This window comes from Cydia splendana, chromosome 1, assembly GCF_910591565.1.
Source record: "Cydia splendana chromosome 1, ilCydSple1.2, whole genome shotgun sequence".
NCBI classification, from domain to species: Eukaryota; Metazoa; Arthropoda; class Insecta; order Lepidoptera; family Tortricidae; genus Cydia; species Cydia splendana.
Window position 1 is genome coordinate 13,740,150 of NC_085960.1, and position 22,460 is coordinate 13,762,609.

At 39.1% G+C, this 22,460-nt stretch overlaps 1 protein-coding gene and 1 long non-coding RNA gene across 2 annotated transcripts in view; one reads left to right on the forward strand and one right to left on the reverse strand.

Moving 5' to 3' along the window:
• Positions 1-245: 245 nt before the first annotated feature.
• LOC134798081 (inner centromere protein-like) overlaps positions 246-22,460 on the reverse strand; it is a 62,695-nt gene continuing 40,480 nt past the window's right edge. Inside the window, exons 7-22 of the mRNA XM_063770420.1 lie at positions 20,770-20,916; positions 19,426-19,569; positions 19,114-19,295; positions 18,694-18,804; positions 18,220-18,571; positions 15,956-16,070; positions 15,586-15,724; positions 14,906-15,145; positions 14,762-14,875; positions 14,588-14,701; positions 14,414-14,527; positions 14,240-14,353; positions 14,066-14,176; positions 12,370-12,465; positions 10,956-11,075; positions 246-5,024 (exon numbers count right to left, since the gene is read on the reverse strand). Coding sequence (XP_063626490.1) covers positions 4,779-5,024; positions 10,956-11,075; positions 12,370-12,465; positions 14,066-14,176; positions 14,240-14,353; positions 14,414-14,527; positions 14,588-14,701; positions 14,762-14,875; positions 14,906-15,145; positions 15,586-15,724; positions 15,956-16,070; positions 18,220-18,571; positions 18,694-18,804; positions 19,114-19,295; positions 19,426-19,569; positions 20,770-20,916 — 2,459 coding nt within the window. The 3' untranslated portion in view covers positions 246-4,778. The remainder of the gene's footprint in view (positions 5,025-10,955; positions 11,076-12,369; positions 12,466-14,065; positions 14,177-14,239; positions 14,354-14,413; positions 14,528-14,587; positions 14,702-14,761; positions 14,876-14,905; positions 15,146-15,585; positions 15,725-15,955; positions 16,071-18,219; positions 18,572-18,693; positions 18,805-19,113; positions 19,296-19,425; positions 19,570-20,769; positions 20,917-22,460) is intronic.
• On the forward strand, positions 5,258-6,073 carry LOC134796640 (uncharacterized). Its single transcript, XR_010144982.1, has 2 exons — positions 5,258-5,322; positions 5,984-6,073. It is a non-coding gene; the product is annotated as an uncharacterized LOC134796640 (long non-coding RNA).

A 22,460-nucleotide genomic window follows, 5' to 3' on the forward strand; every position in this document is an offset into this window, starting at 1 on the left:
TATTTTCTATTATTTTATGTCGCACTATACGAGTACCTAAGTAGGTGCAACAAAGTCAATCGCTATATAATTTTTGGTTAACCGCGAGTTCTCAGTTCGGGGCGAACTACTAGTATAAAGTTCGTTTTTTTCGATGTATTAGAATCGACATCTCGGTTCTCTTAATTTTTTCTAATCCTTTGATTCATCGATTTTGATTGGGTATATTTTTGGGAGATAAATTAATTCAAGAAATAAAACATAGATAAATTTCATAATATTTTTTATTAAAACTTTCTCCTTATAAATCCATCGATTGCTAACATAATATAGAATAGATCGTACATAGAAGCCATGTCTCGAGAGATATACATATAAATACATTACAGGTAGGTATAATGATGAGTGATAATGAAAATAACCATATAAAAATGAACAAAAAGATACCTTTCTTCAGGCCGTCATCTTATATACTTAATCGCGTTTTAAAAGAAAAAAGTGATATAATCCCTATCCCAAAATCTTAGACGGCATTACGACTCGTTGCGTTACGGTTTAACATTGTCGTATATTTTGATCCTTTATAGGACTAGAGTTAGACCAAGATAAGTCTGCAACGATTTTGATAGCACACACAGTGCAAGTGTTATTTATACGTCATAATTTCATAGAAGTTTGACGTTTAAAATAACACTCGCACTGCGTGTGCTATCATAATCGTTGCAGACTTGTCTTGATATAACTCTACCCACTTATCAAAATGATTTTGTTTTTATGAAAACATTTCCTGAAACACAGGGCATCAGCATAGATAATATTAAAGTAAAAGGAGTGTTATAAACATCAAACACATGATTGTAGGATGATCCCAGAAAAATAGATACAAACTATACATTTGATAACAGGCACAATTGTTCGGATATAATAAAGGCTAAAATGACCATATAATAGCCATAAACAATACTTACAACCGAGTTACAAAAATGATGAATTCTAACCTTTTTTTCTTCTTTACTTCATGTACTATAGCGGGTGTGGCCTGTAACATGAGCAAAAAATTAAACTGTAGGCTGTACTCCTCATACTGACCAACATTTTGTTCAGCGACTTTTAAAAATAACTTGTGGTTTGATTTTTAATACACTTTAAAGTTTATTCTAAGACGCAATGTATTGCGAATTTTGTTATGTTTAAGGCGTGACAAAGGTGACAAGCAACGTCAATCACAATGATATGGCGTGGCGATGGCGTTCATTGAAGATAATATTTATTTTGTATGAAAAATAGGGAGTCTAAATAGTTCATAATTTTTAAAAGTTGTTGAACAAAAGTGTCACCGTTTGAGGAGTACAATCTATGTTTTAATTCTTTGCTCGTGTTACAGGCCACACCCGGTATATTAATGAATAGTTTTTCAATATGCCTTCCCAAGTTACACAAAAGGATAGAATAACAATACTTAACCTTTGAATGCCTAAACTCCTTAAAAAGCGCCTATAGACCCATGTGTTTATTACTCGTGTGGCGCACGTACGCAGTGAAAGTAACCTTTATGTGATCGAGTAAGTCTTTAGCTTGGACTAAAGGCGGTCCAAAGGTTAAGAATATGGATTTATAAACCAAAAACTGTTTAGTGCAATAGCTATGTATAAAAACAGCTTTATAGTATCAAAATACAGTCACGTCTGAAAATAACGATACGGACAAAGTGCCAAAAATACATATGTATACACGACCTTATTGATATGATATTTTCAGACGAGACTGTACATAGAAACGATGATGGTTGAAAATAATTAAACAATTTAAACTATAACAGAATAATGAATTAATTAAATTTGATGAAATGAATGGAATATACAAGTTTTGGAACATTTGTTCCTGATATTAGTTAATTTGTTACTATTATAATTATTAGGTTAAATACAGTTACATTTGCCTAAAGTTAAATTTATTGTATCCAAGCATAGAACGGTAAAAATAAAAACGCTATACAGAAACAATATTGAAAATTGTGTGATTTTAAGAAATCTTAACTTAACAGAATAAATATAAATAGAATAAGCACGAGAAAATAGGTAAGTATAGTATTTATTTGAACGCTAACTACTTATTTTACAAAATTTCTTTATGCATCGTTTAATAACCTAATTATTATTATACGGCTATTTGTTAATTGTTATTATGGGTGGTCTAGAGACCCATTTGGTACTTGATAGCAAGAATCAAATTATTAATGTATAAATTTACCTCTTTTAACTTAAATCCGTTACATAAGTTATAGTTGTTTAACTTGAACCTTCAACTACCAAAGGGATAACATACAATGACACAAGTATGTGCCAATCGCGCCTCGTGTGATCGTCTGGTAACAAACACACTATGTAGCTAGCTATTAAAATAACATAATGTAGCATGTGTAGTAAAACCTGTTTTGAACACCCTCTCGGTGTTTTTATTTATAATATTAATGATTGTGTGTTGATTACTTGATTAGTGGAGAAGCGTTCAATAAAATATTGGCTTTACAATATAATAATCTGACCTATTTTTTATTCCACGATTAGATGTATGTATATGTATTTATACGGAGTACCAACATATAATGGATAGATAATCAAGTACTCGGTCTCAAATTGTTCGTTGATAATTTTATTAAAATGATTTCTCAGACAGGCCTTTCTTTTATCACAAAAGTTTTTATTTTGCTTGATTTTTACACTGGGATTATTTAAAGCAAGTATTTGGGATGAGCCAATGATTTCTAAATGCGTACACAAAGCAGCAACGATATGCACATATATATAAAGATGTCGTATTTAAAACGAGCGTGAAAGTCGGCTGCATGAGACCGAGGCCTAAACAGAATAATAAAATGTTTTTGAAAATGTCTCGGGTCAAATTAATTCGTGCATGCCAATTCGAATCCGAACAAGGCATTATTGCCACAAAATGCGGACGAAACTAAGAATTACATTCACCCCGCTCCCATACAAGCGACTCGCAATAAACGCACCCGCCGGCTTTAAAGAGAAGCGAAGTGATAAATTGATTTCCTTATAAGTATATATTTCCTACAACCGGGTCATTAATAAAACATCACAATAAATAAAAACTAATTATAATTTACACAAAATGTAATACGCACTGCAAAAACAGCATTTTATACACAACCTATCAAAGATACTATCAAACGTGAACAATTAATGATAATTTATAGAAATTAATGACATTAATTCCGTTAGTCCCTGATCCTAATGATACATACTCGTTTTCTGTCTCGACTACGCTAAATGAATGCTCAATGATTAATGTACGAAAATATGTTTTACTTCCCATTAACTCGAAATGTTAAGCAGTGATTAATTATTATATTTTATTTGTTATTTATTATTATCTTTGCTTAAAGTTAGCAATATGATAAGCTTGGAAACATCTTAGTAGAATCAAGGATTTGCAATATAAATGCATTAATATTTTATATATTCATACTAACAGTCTGCTTCTCAAATTTAAATATTCGATATTTAAATTTAACCATTCGTTTAACGTGGTTCACGACGCATCAAGCCCACAGATGTAATACGACATATACGAATAGCTATTTATACCATTGGATATAACATATTATTATTATATTGCGGACAGCCATTGGAATCACTAGAAAAGGCGAGAAACTTTAAAGCAATGTGGACAATATTCCAGACCTTTTTTTTTGCAAATTTGATGCCTCTTCCTAATGATGCGAATAACTAGCCAAACTACACATTTTCCACAACCGCGATTCTTATATCCAGCCAGAATGTTGTGTGCACTGACTCAGTTTGGTCAATCGCATAGCTTACTAGACGTCACATGTTTTTGTTTGTATCTAATAGAGAAGCAGATACCCCACAACCCGTTCTCAAGGCATACATATTGGCTGCTAAAATTGCAATACTTATTCCCAAATTCATTTCTTAATTATGTCTAGTTTATACTGCAATTATATCTATATTTTTTTAATTTCATAACTTGGTTAATGTATGTAATTGCAAACTGATACTAAAAAAATTGTAGCACCGAAATAGTAACTAAATTTGAAACAGACATTTCAAGGCACCTTTCATATTACGTTCTCACACTCTCAACATATACGATTAACTAGAAAATTAAAAAACCTCAATATAAAAACACAAGTGTCTACAGTTACACCAGTTTCTTATCTCTTTCAAAAGGCGAATACAATTCAGATGTTGTCATTATACATTGTAATTGCGCATTGCAGTGCGCAGCATGCGCACCGTAGTTCAAGCGAGCAACTATAAATAGTAGATGAGTACCTACTCGCGAATGATTTTTTACGTGCGGCACTACGTACCAAAATTACTCATATTATTTATATTACATATTATTTTAGTCATTTCTAGCAATGAATCATCGCATTAGTCAATTTCAATGACGACGATAGACGTACCAATTTTACATACAAACCTAGAAAGCAGTTTACGCTTCGCCTTATCAATCTATCAGACAGCCAATATGTATACCGGGTGACATATTGAACGGAAAAGAAATGCGAGTTTTCACCGATTACTAACAATAAAACCCACGTTTGCGCGTGCAATTTTAACTTTACAACAGATCGCTTTATTAGTTAGGGGAGCCGGCAACATTGATTCTGTTCGTTCAATACGTCACCTTTTACATTGAGACATCTCTCGATAATCGCGTACGGATAGATATCATGTCGATCAGCTAAAATTAATCCGCGATAAGTGGTTCGTGGACGTCATCAGGCGGTCGGTCGGGCCGTGGCCCTAGATGGCGTTCTGCAGTGTGAGCGGGTGGGGCCTGGCGGCGCCGTGGCCGTTGTGCGTGGAGAAGTCGTCGTCGAAGGCGTCGGGCGCTTGCTTCTGGGCGAGCTCGGCGCCGCGCTCGCCCTGCAGGAAGGAGGCGGAGATGTGCGCCATGCTGTTGGCGTTGCCGTTGTTGGTGGGCGCCGCCAACGCGTTGTCGTTTGATGGGTTCTTGGCCGTCGGCTGCTCTTGCGATTTGTCTTCGATCTTGAATAATTATGATGCACGTTACAAACAAAAATAGAGTACCTAACATTATTATAATTATTAAAAAAAAATGGTTTGTTGAATTTCAATAGGAAAACAAGCATGATTTTTTTCCATTTCACCAGCTCGGAAAGGCTTCGTAATCGGTGCGCGAAAGCAAATTATATCTTCTAGTGAGTCATTCAACGCATATGGGTTTTCCAAGCAAGCCTATTTATTATGAAAATTCAATAGTAAATTGTTAACCAAGGGTGGAAAGTGAACCATATCACCCGAGATATTTTGGCGCCCGAACAAAGTGAGAGCGCCAATAGTTCGAGGGTGAGATGGTTACTTTTACCCGAGTTAAACACTCTACTTTTCATTTCGACTATGAGGAAAGTCAAACACAAGAAAATATTTTGACAGCTAAGAGAATTAGGGACTGGAATTGGCGCCAATTTGATCGGAAAAAAATCTAAAACCATAGACAAACCGATCTTAAATTGGGACGAGTCCGAAATGGTCTTAATTTATATGCACCTTAAAAAAATGAAACTATATCAATGAATGTAATGTAAGGATAGTATTTTAAACATTAATCATCATTTAATTAAATATTTATGTTTTTTTTTCATACATTTAAGTATTAAATACAAGTAGTATTGTTTTTCTTAATAATGCAATGCAATTGACATCCAATTTCAATAATACTTGGTCTGAAATGCCGAAGCTAATATGAGAGCTTTTATTTGAATAATATGGCATATACGGCTGAGTCGTTGCTCGAAGTACAAATTAAAAAAAAAATACTTTCCACCCTAGGGTGGGAAATGAAATTTTCTACCCGGCTATCAGCCTATGAAAGGCGAACTTTCCGAACAGGAGAGATGAAATAGTAGATTGTTAACCAAGGGTGGAAAGTGAACCATTTCACCCGAGATATTTATGGCGCTCGAACGAAGAGAGAGCGCCAATAGTTCGAGGGTGAGATGGTTACTTTTACCCGAGTTAAACACTCTACTTTTCATTTCGACTATGAGGAAAGTCAAACACGAGAAATGTAGGTTCATTATTTAATTCGTAAGTATATTTCTTTAGAACAAATTATTAACAGATACATAGGTAAACCACATAACTATAACTATAGCATAACACAAGCATATATCTACAATACATGTATACTGGTGCGTAAAATACTGAATAAGGATATCCACACGAATATTAACTTCAAAAAAAAAAGACCAAATCCAAAAAATCCAACTACGAAATGCGGATCATCTAGTTTCGCGACCCCCTAGAACCAACTACGGGAAAAAAAGTATTAACTTTGAAGGTGTCAAGTTATACAACAATTTACCGAGAGACATTAAAGACGCTAAGTCTATGGCCAGTTTTAAAAAACAGCTTAAATCCCACATAACTGAAAAAATCGCCCCGTGTATTTAGTAACTACTAACAAAATAATAATTATATAGCTTGAAATAATAAATAAATAAATATACCTATTGCACAAACAAAAACCTAAATATATACATATACACAAAACGACAACAAAATAATATAACTATTCATACCCCCTTTACTATACTATATACTTTGAAACATACTTAATTTAAATTCAAACTTACTTTAAAAAAGAAAAAAATAAAATATAATAAAAAAAAACATTCAAACTAGGTATGTTTATATATTTATTACAATAGGGAAAACAAAACAAAAAATGTCCACATTTAACTTATGCTTATGTGCACACTCGAGTATGCCGCATCCATCCTAGCGCATCGTCTTATCTGCCTCATACATCGCTGGTTGTGGTGCAGTTAGCAACGTAAAAATATGTTCCGTGCGTTTAGTAATAAGTATCTTGTAATGTATTTCTACCCACTATGAATAACATGTTTTCTTTTTGTGTACATTGTATGCTTAGTCTTAGTTTTAACATGTAAATTTTCTCATGTAAGTGAATCTTGTAATTCTTTATGAGAAATAAAGTTCTTTAAACCTAACTATAAGTCACTCGAATCACTCGAAAAATCCATTTTGAACCAGAGCAATTAATGTCTCAACAGTTTATTTAGTACCAATACCTATTCCCGCCTTTTCCTAATTAGTCTTTTTTTCTATTTTATTATTTTCATAAAAATAAAAATGTTGCTACTCTGCCGTGTCACGCCAAACTCCGTTAACTCGAGTTACATGAGTTACGGATAACCAGTCGAAATCGTCTTAAAAATAGGGATTGCAATCCGGTCTGGTTTTGAATCCGGCCGGATCCGGCCGGATTTTGGCCTCAATCCGGCGGATCCCGTCGGATCCGGCCGGATTGGTACTGCGGATAAAAAAATCATCAAGTCACGTATTTTATTATGTTTTTTAGCGTTATATTATGCGAAGTTAAGGATATTAATAATGGATTAATAAAACGGTTGTTTTAAGTTTCAAAAATCAACGTTTTTATTACTTTACCACTAAGTCTTAACCACTAAGTTTTGACGACCCTGCCTGTGAAGCCGATGGTCCTGGGTTCGAATCCCAGTAAGGGCATTTATTTGTGTGATGACCTGGTGACACAGATATTTGTTCCTGAGTCTTGGTTGTTTTCTATGTATTTAAGTATTTATATATTATATATATCGTTGTCTGAGTACCCACAACACAAGCCTTCTTGAGCTTACTGTGGGACGTAGTAAATCTGTGTAAGAGTGTCTTATAATATTTATTTACTTATTTAAGTCATGTTACAATAATAAGTCTCACAAATGAGATCTTCTTTTTCTCTTAAAATATCTATAGCCCAACCCACATTTCCCACAAAAAGGTGCTTTCAATTCAACCATTTTAGTTTGAGCAAACAAAATCAATGAACGTGCATACCTATACAAGTATACATTAAAACATTTATCTACGCGAAACATTTAACATTTTTAACGGGATAAGTTCGCCTTTGTACACATTTGCTGTATTCTCTCTGTGTGATGTACTTACTTTGTGCAATCAAGTGTTTACTACTACTACTACTACTACATTTTCCCGCTTTATTTAGTAGCATAATAATAACAAAATTAACTTATAAATAATAAATAAATTAATATTATAGGAAATTTTTACACAAATTGGCTAAGCCCCACGGTAAGCTCAAGAAAGCTTGTGCTGTTGGTACTCAGACAACGATATATATAATATACAAATACTTAATTACATAGAAAACAACCATGACTCAGGGACAAATATCTGTGCTCATCACACAAATAAATGTCCTTATAGGGATTCGAACCTAGGATCGCGGCTTCACAGGCAGGGTCACTACCCACTAGGTCAGACCGGCCATCAAAAGTCAACATATATTTCTCTAATCACTTTTAATTCGACAAAACATTTAACTTAACTGCTGAATGAAGTTTTATAAATATTTATTCATTCTATTTTAAATGCAGGTAACACTTATTATAATTGGGCTATAATGATTTGTACAAAATAAAACGAAAGAACATGTACATTAAATTACAATGTAACAACACAATAAATTGAATATAAACCAATTCAGTACTTACAGTTGTTCGGAATTGTCAAAATTTTGTTCTAACTGACAGGCCGATACCGTCCGGCAGACTGTTAATCAGTGGGCCCTTACAAACAAGTTGTTGTGTTGCTGTTTGCGAGCGAGAAAATTCGAATATTAGCGAGAATTTTGAAATTTTAGCAGTGTTTTAAGCTGTTATTTTATATTTTAGCGCTTTTATTCACTTTACCGGATCCGACACCGGATCCGGTGAATTTTGCCGGATCCGGTATCTTAAAAAATGTGCCGGATCCGGCCGGATTACCGGATCCGCCGGACCGGATTGCAATCCCTACTTAAAAACCATTAAATATATATCTTCTAAAAGAAAATTTAGAAAATCTTCATTATTTACTGAGAAAAGCATATGACTAACTCATGTAACTTCATTTTTTTGCCGATGGCGTCAGGCACAACTCAGTTAACTTGAGTTGTATGACTGACACAACCAAAATATCACCATCGTTTCGTAAGTTACCGGAGTTAGGCATGACTGGCCGAGCGCTTAATTTATACGACAACAATATTGGTATAGTAATACGTGTCACGTTTGATCACGCGTATGTCATGTAACTTGACTTACATGACTTCGTGTGACCACTATAGTATGAAAGAGTTGATCATGCGAAATCACAAATTTGAATAAAATGAAAACTATTAAATTATGCGAAAAAAAAAAAATTTAAGGGCCTATAGTGTAAACAACATTATTTGCGGTATTTGACGTCTGTCACTATCAACAGCAATACTACGTAAAATGTCTTGCACATCGAAATCACAAAGGAAAACAACTGCACTGCGAACGTTTACGTTCTACGTCTTTTTTCTTAATTTTAGGGTTGGCCGGACACCACCGTTATGAATCGGTAGTCGTCTAAGTAAATCGATATGAATTTTTCATTTTTCTTTTAATAAAAATAAGGAAAAGGTGGATAATTAACTGTAAATATGGATATATTTATCGTCACTTAACAGACAACAAATTTGACACAGAAATAACATAAATAAACTTTAAAATAGATCCCCAGTTAGTTTCAATTTTGACAATGGGTGCGACCTACTCGGTCGGTGTATTAAATGCATTTAGCTTGCGGGAAAACCATATAATTCTAGCTTTATTTAAATCTCAAATAAAAATTCATTATACGTCACAATTCGATACCTCAGTCTACGTGCCATCCAATCGTAATCGCTTGATGTGACAATCGATTTGCGTTAGTTACATCTCTATATACGTCAGTCATAATATGTCAAATACCGCAATGTTGTTTATACTATAATCTGTGACCATACTTCCTACAAGTAGACTAGTAAAAATAAAAAAAATTACGATGAACCGTCAACGATAACAGCATTTGAATCTTTAAAACTTTAAACGTAATTATCTCGAAACTCAACTTTTAAAGTTACATGAGATGCGCGTGACACGGCAGTACTGCCAAAATATTTATTATTGTGTGTAAAAATTATACTACTTGTATTTAATATTTAAATGTATAAAATAAACATATATGTATATTTGTTAATAAATTAATATAAATGACAATGAATGTTTATTAAAATATTATTACATTACATTCATTCATTCAGTTTCACTTTTTTAAAGGCGCGTATACATTAAGGCCGTTTCAGACACATCCCAATTTAAGATCGGATTGTCTATGGTTTTAGATTTTTCTCCGATCACAATGTAAACGGCGCCAATTTCAGTCATGCGGAAGCTAATATGAGAGCTTTTAACTGAATAATATGGCATATGTGGCTGTTAGCCGTTGCTCGAAGTAAAAATTAAAAAAAAAAATACTTTCCACCCTAGGGTGGGAAATGCAATTTTCCACTCGGTTATCAGCCTATGAAAGGTGAACTTTCCGAACAGGAGAGATGAAAAAAGATTTGTTAATATGAGGAATGCGACTGAGAAATATTATCAACTCAACTTCAAGTCAACATTTTGCCGATTTAAACATCTTCGAAAACTCAGACATATGTTTGACCTTGTGTTTTCAGTGTATTTTCGTAAATTTGATTTCATAACTAATCGTATGTAAAACTCATAAGATTCTACGCATTGCAATTATAAAGAGTAACATGTGGTAAAAACCGTGCACAGCGTAATAATCGTCCGATTTCTACGAAAATATGACGTTTATTATAGCACTTCCAAATTAACCTTTTAATCATAAAACTACAAGCCTCAATTGGTTAATTTGTTTTATCCCTTTCTTACAAATGCATAAGTCAAAATGACAGATTAAGACTAACGATTAAAAGCTAATTGAAGCTTGTAGCGCGTTGTATAACTCCATTAGTCATGTCAAAATCGGCGCAGAATTAGCTCAATCAGACTACACAGTCGGTGATGGTCGGCGCAGTTGTACCACGATACTGACCGGGTGTGGGTCGGACAGTCCCAGCAGGTCGGCCGTGACGTTGCCGTTGTTGGTGACCGGCGCCGGCGTCGGCGCCTCCTCCGTCTCCGCCGCGGCCGCGGCCGTGGGCTCTGAAGCCTGCTGTATAAACATAAACGAATCGATTAGGCGTTTGCTGCCTGATTTTACTAAAGACCTAAGCTGACGTATTTTAAGTTGTACAGTCACCTGCAATAATATGTTATACAACAAAGACCGCAAAAATATCTGACACGTTCTTATTTGTAGAGCCATAAGAGCGTGTCACATATTAGTGCGGCCTTCGAAGAGTAACATATTATTGCAGGTGACTGTACTACCTATAGTGTAAATAACATTATTTGCGGTATTTGACACATTATGACTGACGTATATAGAGATGTAACTAACGCAAATCGATTGTCACAGCAAGCGATTACGATTGGATGGCACGTAGACTGAGGTATCGAATTGTGACGTATAATGAATTTTTATTTGAGATTTAAATAAAGCTAGAATTATATGGTTTTCCCGCAAGCTAAATGCATTTAATACACCGACCGAGTAGGTCGCACCCATTGTCAAAATTGAAACTAACTGGGGATCTATTTTAAAGTTTATTTATGTTATTTCTGTGTCAAATTTGTTGTCTGTTAAGTGACGATAAATATATCCATATTTACAGTTAATTATCCACCTTTTCCTTATTTTTATTAAAAGAAAAATGAAAAATTCATATCGATTTACTTAGACGACTACCGATTCATAACGGTGGTGTCCGGCCAACCCTAAAATTAAAAAAAAAAGACGTAGAACGTAAAGGTTCGCAGTGCAGTTGTTTTCCTTTGTGATTTCGATGTGCAAAACATTTTACGTAGTATTGCTGTTGTGAGTGACAGACGTCAAATACCGCAAATAATGTTATTTACACTATAATTTTCTTAGGTTTTATAGTAGAAAAAGTATTTTTTAGATGACTCGTAGATTTTTTTTTGTATAAAATAGTGATATAATCAAGCTTTTCAGTCTCGTACCTTCATAAGGCCACTCAGCAAGCTTCGCAGCCTAAACACGGTAACCCGATTGAAAAAGTCTCTATTATATCACGATTGTATAAAATACTATTTTGAACATGGATGGGCAACGATAAGAAAAATCCACAAAATGTGCTGATATATCACCATAGAACTGGCGTTGTCGAGTACTGGTAACCTTCATGTGTTTACTTAACGTCTGAACTGGCCCGCCGTTGTCAGAAATTTCGATGGACGAGTGACATTTTCGGTGATGAGATTGGACCGAGGGCGATTTTCAGAATGTAACCCAAACGACGCTCTCTGGATAAGAATCCGTGTCCGCAAACCGTATTGGCAGAGGCTGTGTGAGTGTGTGTGTGTGTGTGGATGTGGACACGTACCTGCTGCGGCTCGGGCGCGCTGTGGTCGGCGTTGCCGTTGTCGGCGCCGCCCTGCTGTTGCTCCTTCTCTTCTTGTTGATTCTTATCTTCTTCGGCCTGAGGAAATAAAAAAGTGCTTTTAAATAATAATCATCTCTCAGAATCGTCGTCGTCCATGTCGAGTTACCGGCGTCGACAATTTATGATGACCAATTAGCAATTAAATAATTTTATAAAAAAAAACACTTTTATTTAAAAACATAGATTTTTTACAATCATGACCATTGACTTTATTTTCGATAATTTCAATTTTGCAAATTTCTATATTTACAACTTTGGTAAAAGGAACATCAACAAAACGAAATGGTATCAGTACCTATAGTGTCACTCGAATAAACTTTAAGCCTCTGCAATAAGAGGTAAAATAATAATTCATTCAATATTATCGACCAGACGTCACTCTTGTCAAGTAGGTACAAGCAGTGGCGTGACTCCCATACAAGCCCAAAAGCCGGGCTTGCCCTAAGGCAACTAATTGCCTTACCGAAATGACGTAGTGATAAGATCAATTAAGATTATTTTAAAATCGCGCGCCAAACGATCCCGTATTATTAAATTCAAGCCACAGCGGCCTCGAACCGCGGCACGAGCGTGTTGCAAAATTTTGCCGCGGCGTGGCGTCTCGTCCGCGCGAAAGAAATCAGGCGTAGGATGTTCTAGCTAACCTGCTCGTACTCGCACTCGTTGGCTTGCAACCGTGCTTGCTTTTTCGTCCCGCTCTGGGCACTATCAGCCTACAAACCGCCAAAGAACGATGTAACTATTTGTTAGTATGTATAGCAATTTTATAAGGCGATTTAAGCTTGGCTTTTGTTTGGAGTGAAGTAAGCTGCATAAGTTCGCACGAGCGCGCGTTCGCGTTTACTTCAAGTGTATTATTACTTATTTAGTCGAGCCGAGTCAGTGGTCGAGACGAAAGTAACGAAAGTTTGTTTAAGTGAATTTGATTAAATAGTGAATGTGGATTTGTTCATTGTTGTGGCGTTTAGTTTAATAAGTGTTAACAATGGATCAAGAAGTGGTTCCTTGTGACGGTTTGAAATGCGTCCACGTTGTAGTCAACCAAAACAAGGTAAAGTCTTTGACCTTTGTCGAAAAACGGGACATAATTTCCGCGGCAAAACCAATACCCGACTTGTGTATTTCTCAGTCAAGTCAGTCGCGTCAGAGAAATATCTGTAGGGCCGTCTACAAAACTCATTGAATTGTTGGTTGTTCCCATACAAATAAGATGTATTGCTGGTGTTGCATATTTTTTTCGAACGACATTAACGTTTGGAATACTTCTGGCTATAACGATTTAAATAATTTATCTGGAGCGATAAAGAGGCACATGAATTCCGGTAAACATATGTGTGCAGTGATTTTTTTTAGCAATTTTGGGAAACAAAGGATCGAGGCCTCTTTGTCGAGCCAATTATCAGAAGAAATATCAAATCATAACATGCGTGTTGACAACAATCGTAGTATTTTTCAGAGGTTAGTCGATATTGTGTGCCATTTAGCACAGCAAGAACTTCCTTTTAGAGGACACGATGAGTCAAACACTTCATTAAATAGGGGCAATTTTTTCCTCGCGCTCTAGCTCCTCGGCCTGCTACGTGTAGTCGTATTAATAAGTCTCGTGTTCGTGTTGACACACACTGTGTGTGCGTACCTTCCTGAGGCGGGTGCGCGCCATGATGGCCTCGACGCGCTGGCGGCGCGCGACGCGCTCGCGCTCGGTGCGCTCGAGCTCCTCGCGCCGCAGCCGCTCGGCCTCCTCGGCCTGCTACGTGTAGTCGTATTAATAAGTCTCGTGTTCGTGTTGACAGACACTGTGTGTGCGTACCTTCCTGAGGCGGGTGCGCGCCATGATGGCCTCGACGCGCTGGCGGCGCGCGACGCGCTCGCGCTCGGTGCGCTCGAGCTCCTCGCGCCGCAGCCGCTCGGCCTCCTCGGCCTGCTACGTGTAGTCGTATTAATAAGTCTCGTGTTCGTGTTGACACACACTGTGTGTGCGTACCTTCCTGAGGCGGGTGCGCGCCATGATGGCCTCGACGCGCTGGCGGCGCGCGACGCGCTCGCGCTCGGTGCGCTCGAGCTCCTCGCGCCGCAGCCGCTCGGCCTCCTCGGCCTGCTACGTGTAGTCGTATTAATAAGTCTCGTGTTCGTGTTGACACACACTGTGTGTGCGTACCTTCCTGAGGCGGGTGCGCGCCATGATGGCCTCGACGCGCTGGCGGCGCGCGACGCGCTCGCGCTCGGTGCGCTCGAGCTCCTCGCGCCGCAGCCGCTCGGCCTCCTCGGCCTGCTACGTGTAGTCGTATTAATAAGTCTCGTGTTCGTGTTGACACACACTGTGTGTGCGTACCTTCCTGAGGCGGGTGCGCGCCATGATGGCCTCGACGCGCTGGCGGCGCGCGACGCGCTCGCGCTCGGTGCGCTCGAGCTCCTCGCGCCGCAGCCGCTCGGCCTCCTCGGCCTGCTACGTGTAGTCGTATTAATAAGTCTCGTGTTCGTGTTGACACACACTGTGTGTGCGTACCTTCCTGAGGCGGGTGCGCGCCATGATGGCCTCGACGCGCTGGCGGCGCGCGACGCGCTCGCGCTCGGTGCGCTCGAGCTCCTCGCGCCGCAGCCGCTCGGCCTCCTCGGCGAGGCGCCGCTTCTCGCTCTCCTCCACCACGCGCGCCGCTCGCTCGGCCTCTTCGCGCGATTTGCGCTCGGCTTCCTCGCGCTCTAGTTGCTGTTGCGCCTGAAATAAAGTAGACACGGAATAAGAGGTTTAAACTTTTTTGATTTATAGGAAACCGTTCCCGCGTGTTACGATTTAAGAGTCATTTAACATGAGTCCTTTCCTTTCTTTCTTTGATTTAAATTTTTTTATTTAATTAAATAGTTGTATTCAATACAAATATAAATTTCACAATTTCCAATAGCAAAAACATGTCCAGAATTTGAAATTAAGACCTATATCAAATGATGTGCCATACGTTGATTTTTACTGATATATCTTTTCACTTTTAGTTACATGTATGGAGTGCAACCCTAAAAATTAATGTTAAAATATTTTAAATTTCATTAAAATATTGCTTATACTTTTCGAGCTGGCCGCGGAACATTAAAAGAACGGTCGTTTTATAGTTTTCAGTTACTCGAATCGTATAGGGTTACAATACTACATTTTTACACTACCTCAATAGCTTTCCTAAGTTTCTCCTCTTGCTCGGCCCGCTGCAGGCGCGCTAGCTCTTTGGCCTCCTCCTCTTCGCGCCGCTGCCGCTCCTCCTCGAGGCGTTGCCGTTCCGCCTCCTCCTCGGCTTCACGTTGCTGTCTGAAAAATTATAATATGCGGGTTATGACATGTAATCAATAAAACAATAATTTATTTGCCACGCGGTATATTGGTTAGACGGTTATTTCTTGTACTGGTACTTCGGATAACTCTCAAAGTTAGACGCCACTGCATTGGAGCGGAGTGAAGCGTGTTAACTAATCCTACGTTATTCTTTACCGGTTTCTCACAGCGTTTCTTAACCAGTAACTTAAATAACAGCAGCCTCACCTCTGCCGCTCGAGCTCGGCCTGCCGCTCCAGCTCCTCGCGGGCGCGGCGGCGGCGCTCGGCCAGCGCGGCCTTGGCTTCCTCCTCCGTGGTGATGCGTCGCGAGATCATGGACGCTGGGGATCAAAAATAATTCAATGACATCATTCTCACACGAGACAGACATTTGGGCTACGTGACTGTTTTCTACACCGATATATTGACACTCAAAATGGACTACCTCGCTTTCAGGGTTAGTCTATCCGGGTGGCCACATATCGCACCCTCCGAGCGTGCATGCTCGACGCTCACACCAACCGCCAATTGAATAAGGTTGGTATCCCACCTGTCCAATTTCTTGGTCCAATGTGTATAAGCACATTTTGCTTAATTAGAGAGTGAGACGCAATGCACATTGGATCAATAAATTAGTCAGGTGGAATACTACCCTAAAACAAATGTATGGCAGTCGACGTCAGTGTCGAGTTCGCGTTTCGACTACGAAGCGTTGGATGATGGTAGCATGACGTAGCGGGAAGCGGGGTCATTCGAAGCATGATTTTTGGATGATTTTAGGGGGGATTTTAGAATATTTAAATCATCAAAAATAGATGACGTAATTTATGAACAGCCCCAAAGTGGTTCAGTCTCATTCATGTCTCTATTCTACACATTAATATTTCATAATATGGCTAATGGTTGAAAAAAGCCCCGTATAATGACGGATTCCAAATAGCCATGCGAGATGTAGATATCTTCTCATTTTACAAAACACCGTACAACCCTCGCCAATTAGTGTTTAAATTCAGGTAAAAAAAACCTATAAAACTTAATAACAGCATATTTAATTACACAAACGGGTCTACCGCGATATAATTTCATTGTATTGTATTGTATTGTTTGGGGGCGTGAAGAGTCTCCAGGACATAATAAAACTGTTCAAGGAGACCGATCCAGACGACGTGCCTGCCTTCGTTGCGAAGCGGCCCGCCGGTTACCTTTGATCACGTCGACGTCACCAGGCTGCTGAAGGACATAACATTCCTGAAGACGAGTCTGGCAGAAGTACAGGCTAAGTTAGAGGTATCTAATAATACCATCAGTGAGCTACGTTCCGAATTGGCGTTATTACGTAGCGCACATTCGGAATGTAGGTCAGATACCTCTAACATAGCCGTGTGTCACGTTGCGCAGAATGTGTCCATCGGCGGTTTTGAACCCGCGAATTTGGATGCGTCGGCGATTGCTGAGCAGGCGACCGCCGACCCGCGCCCCGCCGCCCGCCCGTCTACGTCACCGGAGACGCGCACGTCACGCGAAAGTACGTTACTACGCTAGTACTGCCGCTAAGCCGCCTGCTGTGTCCAAGCCTAAGCAGCGGCCGAAGAAAGGGGTGCAGAGCCTTCGTGATCCTGTTCACAAGGACCAATCACAGCCGACTCTAAGGGAGTCGCGATGTGACGAGGACGGTTTCAAGAAGGTGGAGAAGAGAAGAAAACCGGCTCGTCAGAATCAGTGTGGTACCGCACCGACTGGACCGAACCATTTGCTGTGTCCTGCAACACCGTCGACGCTGCTGTATGTGTCCCGTCTACATTACCTTACGAAGGTCGATGACATCGTAAAGTATGTGAAAATGAAGACCGGATTCATCCTGAGGGTCGCGAAGTTGGAATCTCGACACAATGCGAATTTTAATTCGTTTGTGGTGAGCGTTCCGACTGACCATCTAGCGACCTTCACCAAGGAGGAGTTTTGGCCGAAGGGTGTCAAGTTTCGGCGGTTCCGCGGCCGGCTCCCTGACACTGCGGGGTTGCGTAATGCATCGCAGCCATAATGTGATATGTAGTGTTTAGTTTTTTTTAAGTTTAGTTTTAAAATATATTTTTATATAATATGTATGCTAGTTTTAAGGTATTTATGTATGGGCCATTAGTTGCCTGAAATAAAGATTTTCATTTCATTTTCATTTCATTTCATTTCATTTCATTTCATTGTTTTTACCTTTAATTCCGACGTTTCAGCTGAGTTGCACCAGCTGTGGTCACGGAAAGACTGACGTCCCAACAAACACACATTTTTATAAACTAATTTCGGGTAGTTTAGTGGTGTTTTATTAATACATAACTCCGTTGACATTTCTTGGGACGTCAGTCTTTCCGTGACCGCAGCTGGTGCAACTCAGCTGAAACGTCGGAATTAAAGGTAAAAACAATGAAATTATATCGCGGTAGACCCGTTTGTATAATTAAATATGTGTACAACATTTCTGTAAATATTACTTACCTGTCATCTCGTTTTCTTCAGCCTTTTCTTGGGACGGTTCTTTCTTTTCTTCAACTTTCTTCTCTTCTGACTTTTCTTTCTTTTCTTCTACTTTCTTTTCTACAACAATTTCTTTCTTTTCCTCGGGCTTTTCAATTATTTGCTCTACTTTTTCTACTTTCTCCTCGACTGTTTCTACTTTTTGTTCTACAATTTCATTCTTTTCTTCTACAATTTGTTTGTTATCTTCTACTTTCTGCACTTCGACTGGCTTCTGTACTTCTACTATTTCAGGCTTGGCCTCTTCTATTTTATTTACCGCAACCGGTGGATTGACTATGTTTATATTCTGATTTTCTTTGTTTTCATTAACCTAAAGAAAAAAAGAAGTAAATAAAATAAAGCTACCAAAGTTACTTTAATAAAACTGCAAGATGATATTCTTACAAGATGTTATTTATCCAGCTCTTTACTTACAGATGAATAAAGTCGTACCTTATCGTTTAGTGGCTGTCTGGCATTTTCATTTCCATTTTGTATCTGTAACGCTTCCAGCTTTTGACTCACTTCGTGCGCGTTGATGTGATTCTTATCACTCGGCTTTTGCTGCAAATATTATCATGATTATTTAGTAGCTACATTTACAAAGCGTATTTTACTGCTACTAGAAAATGTTAGCAATTACCAACCTTATAAAGAATAGTTTTACTATACGAGTATCGTGTCTGTTAAAAAACTTTTGCACTAGTTTTATCTGCTCCATTGGGCTTTGATTCTGGAGGCGAAATCCACCACTACAACTATAATTATGTTACACTGAAAGTAGTGCAGCTAACAATGCCTAAACTGAAAAGTCGGAAAATTTGCCATTACGTTTGGATTTACCCTATCACGAGGGACTACTAATATGTTTACCTTGACAATATCTTTGTCCTGGCTAGGCTCCTTTGAGTGCTGGGGCGACGGCGAGAGCGCGCGGCCGGGCGACGCGGACGTGGACTTGCGGTTGGGATGGTCTTTGGAGGGCTTTGGCTTTCTGTGCAAGGGCGGCTTGCCCTCGCCAGGCGCAACGGGCGTGGCGTTGGGGGCTGCTGTCGCTGCAATTTATATTTCTGATTTATTTACACGAGCTTTTAGTCTCAGAATTAATACAGGCATTTTCTTTCGGACACTGAGGAACTAATTAACGCACTCGCCTGTGGCTGGGTACACAGTACACAACATTACCTGGCCGCGAGACGTGCAGCGAGGCGGGTCGCGGGCGGCGCGGCGTGGTGTGCGCGCGGCGCGGCACGGCGGCCGCCATCACCGTGCTGTCGCGCGACACCGACGGCGTCGTCGCCGCGCTCTGGCTGTTCGTGTCCACCCCGCCTGTCGGACACCCGACGTCACAAACCCGTTAACTTAAGTCTTACACGATAGCAAATAGACTACGATAGCGGTTGAGAATATTCACCCCTCTGGTATACTGAACCGTTCAACTTTTTTAGTCAGGTCGTATATGAGTTTTCGAGGCTAAGGGCCAGTTGCACCAACCACATTTGACAGACTGATCAACGTCAGCCGGCGCGCCCCGGCGCTTTACTATGAAACTTTCCATATATAACAATTTAGCGAACTCTTTAACGATACGAACAGTTTGGTGCAACCGACTTTAACACATTCGACACCGCGTACCCGACTCTCGGGCACTCGTAAACTTTACTCAGATGCCGGACAACCCGCCCAGCGGGTTGTTTTGTACGCAGATATAGACGACCGGTTTCTGGGGTAGTGCGCCGTTTTTTGCCCGGTTGCGAAAGTGTTAAGAGTTGTCGCCCACAAAATCGTCGACATCGGGCATAAGATCGAAATTAAAACTACAAATAAGATAATAATATTAAGCTCGGCTGTTATGTTTAACCTATATTAATATTTTCCCAAAATGGAGACGATATACGGGAAACTATCAGATGTATACGTAAGTATTATAGAATGTAGAATAGCTCGGTGAAATGTGGGCTTATAAAGTGAATTCACTTTTTAAAAAATCACGAAATTGACATCATAGGGGAAAGGGCATTATATTACATTACCAAAACAATTTTCATACTTTAGAAGAAATCTAAGGGTAGGTAAAATCTAGATTGAGTAGGTATAGGGTACCATGGTATTGTTTAGTAATACAACATACAGACACTGACACTTAAAAAGGGTAACATTCATCATTCGTGTTATTTACACAGCTAAGCTAAAGCACAGCTAACACGGAACACATATTTTAATTAAAACTACTTATCTAAATTACAAGTATTAAAACTTAACTAAATCCAGCGCAGGATTAGCCTGTCTTGAAACATGAAGTCAATATAGGTGATTAATTTACACAATCATTAGAAAATTTAAACATAAGATGACGCAATCCAGGACCGTCGCACAATAAAGAGTACATTTCGTTTTCAATTTAATTACCGAGAGCGAACTTTGAATGACGGATTCACGCTCTACTCTGTGAAAGTGAATTGTGACGCAGTCCCGTATTGTGTACGAAACGGACATCAAGTATGAGACATGATGCGGTGTGGGGCTCACCTCTGGGCGTGTTGACGCCGGTGCCGGCGATGGAGGCGGGGCGCGGGCGGCGCTGCGGGCGCGCGCGCAGCACGGGCGCCGCCGCCAGCGCGCTGCCGGGCCGCGAGCCCGGCGCCGGCGTCGGCGTCGACGAGCCCGACCGCGGCTCTGTGGCGTATGTACACGTGAGCCTACCGCTTGTTATACGCAAGGGGAATACCAGTAGATTCACGGATGTAGGACAGGGATTTCACGGTGTTCGGATTAAAAATTACTAAGTGCTCGTTTTGTTATTAGTAAAAGCGGGTAGCGTTCCCACATAGAACAACATTTACAGTACATATGGTGCTAATTTACCGCCCTAGTGCGGTAACTAGCACTATACGTGCGTATGTAAAAATTTAAAGGGCCATATGTACTGTAAAACGTTGTACAATACACGTGCGAAAAGGTAATTCGCAACTCGTGTCGATTTAAAACACTCCCTTCGGTCGTGTTTTCATTTATCGCCACTCGTTGCAAATTTCGTACTTTACGCACTTGTATCGTAGGTAATAATATATACTTTTGTACGCTAGATTTGTCGCTCATGGTCAAATCCGCCGCTTTACAAGCGCACGGCTAGTCGTATGAATCCTTTACTTTACATACGCCTGTTTAATAAAGCTACAATTGTTTGCATATTTTCGTATTCGTAGCGTACACTTGTACTAATAATATGAACGATTTTTACAGTTGAATCAAACTGTGAAAACGGAAAGAGATATATAAGGAGCAGGCTGGGGATTTCAGATATTTCATAATTTAGACATTACAAAATTATTTACAATTTTATAAATACAATTACTGCTGTACACACACCCAGTGCATTATTAAAAATAAGTTAGATCCCAACTTACCTTTGTTTTGAAGTTACGTGATTCAAGAGTGGTGAATTAAGAGTACCTATAAGATATAGCTCACCTTGTACCCAACGTGAAAGTGCCGAATAAAACAACCCAGAAGTGACCAATAAAGGATTTACAGTAGCCAAATAGAAACCCACAATTTTGAAAGTTAAATGACAACAGACATTTATCACAAGAATTAGAAGAAAGATGAGAAACATGAATGATAAATGAAAAAATGGTAAAAGATGAAACCTGAATCTAGCCTTTCCTGAACCTGAAATGTCTCAATACTTTTATCGATATAAATTAACTCCTTTCATTCAGTTAACAGTAAAGCAAAGCTTATACACAACCACACCAAGGTTATATGTATTTCATCCAAAACACTCGCGAGCGATGGTTACAGTCATTTGGAATCAGCGTAGGTCTTTAGAAGGAGATCTTTAGGCTTTTTTGCATTCTATCCTAGTGTGTCAAACAGAAGAGCTTTTTACAATTATTTCAAATCATTCAAAGGGCCGCCTTATTCTTTCAATTTGTCAGTCAACAAGGCAAGGAACCTTTCAAGCATCTGTACATTTTCTTATTATCTTAAACAAGCGTCAGTCACCAAAGCGAAGCAAGATTTAAAATTCTTTTGAACCCATTGTAGGACAATGGGTTATTGACCAAAGTAAAACTTTTTATGAAATGTTTAAAAAGCATCTTCGTGACGCTCTCATCATCATCATAATGTCACGTTGATTTCAAAATCCTTGTACTTAACGCCTTATTACCCTAGAATAATCTAGTCTAACAACGCTTTAACTAGTCATCGAATTA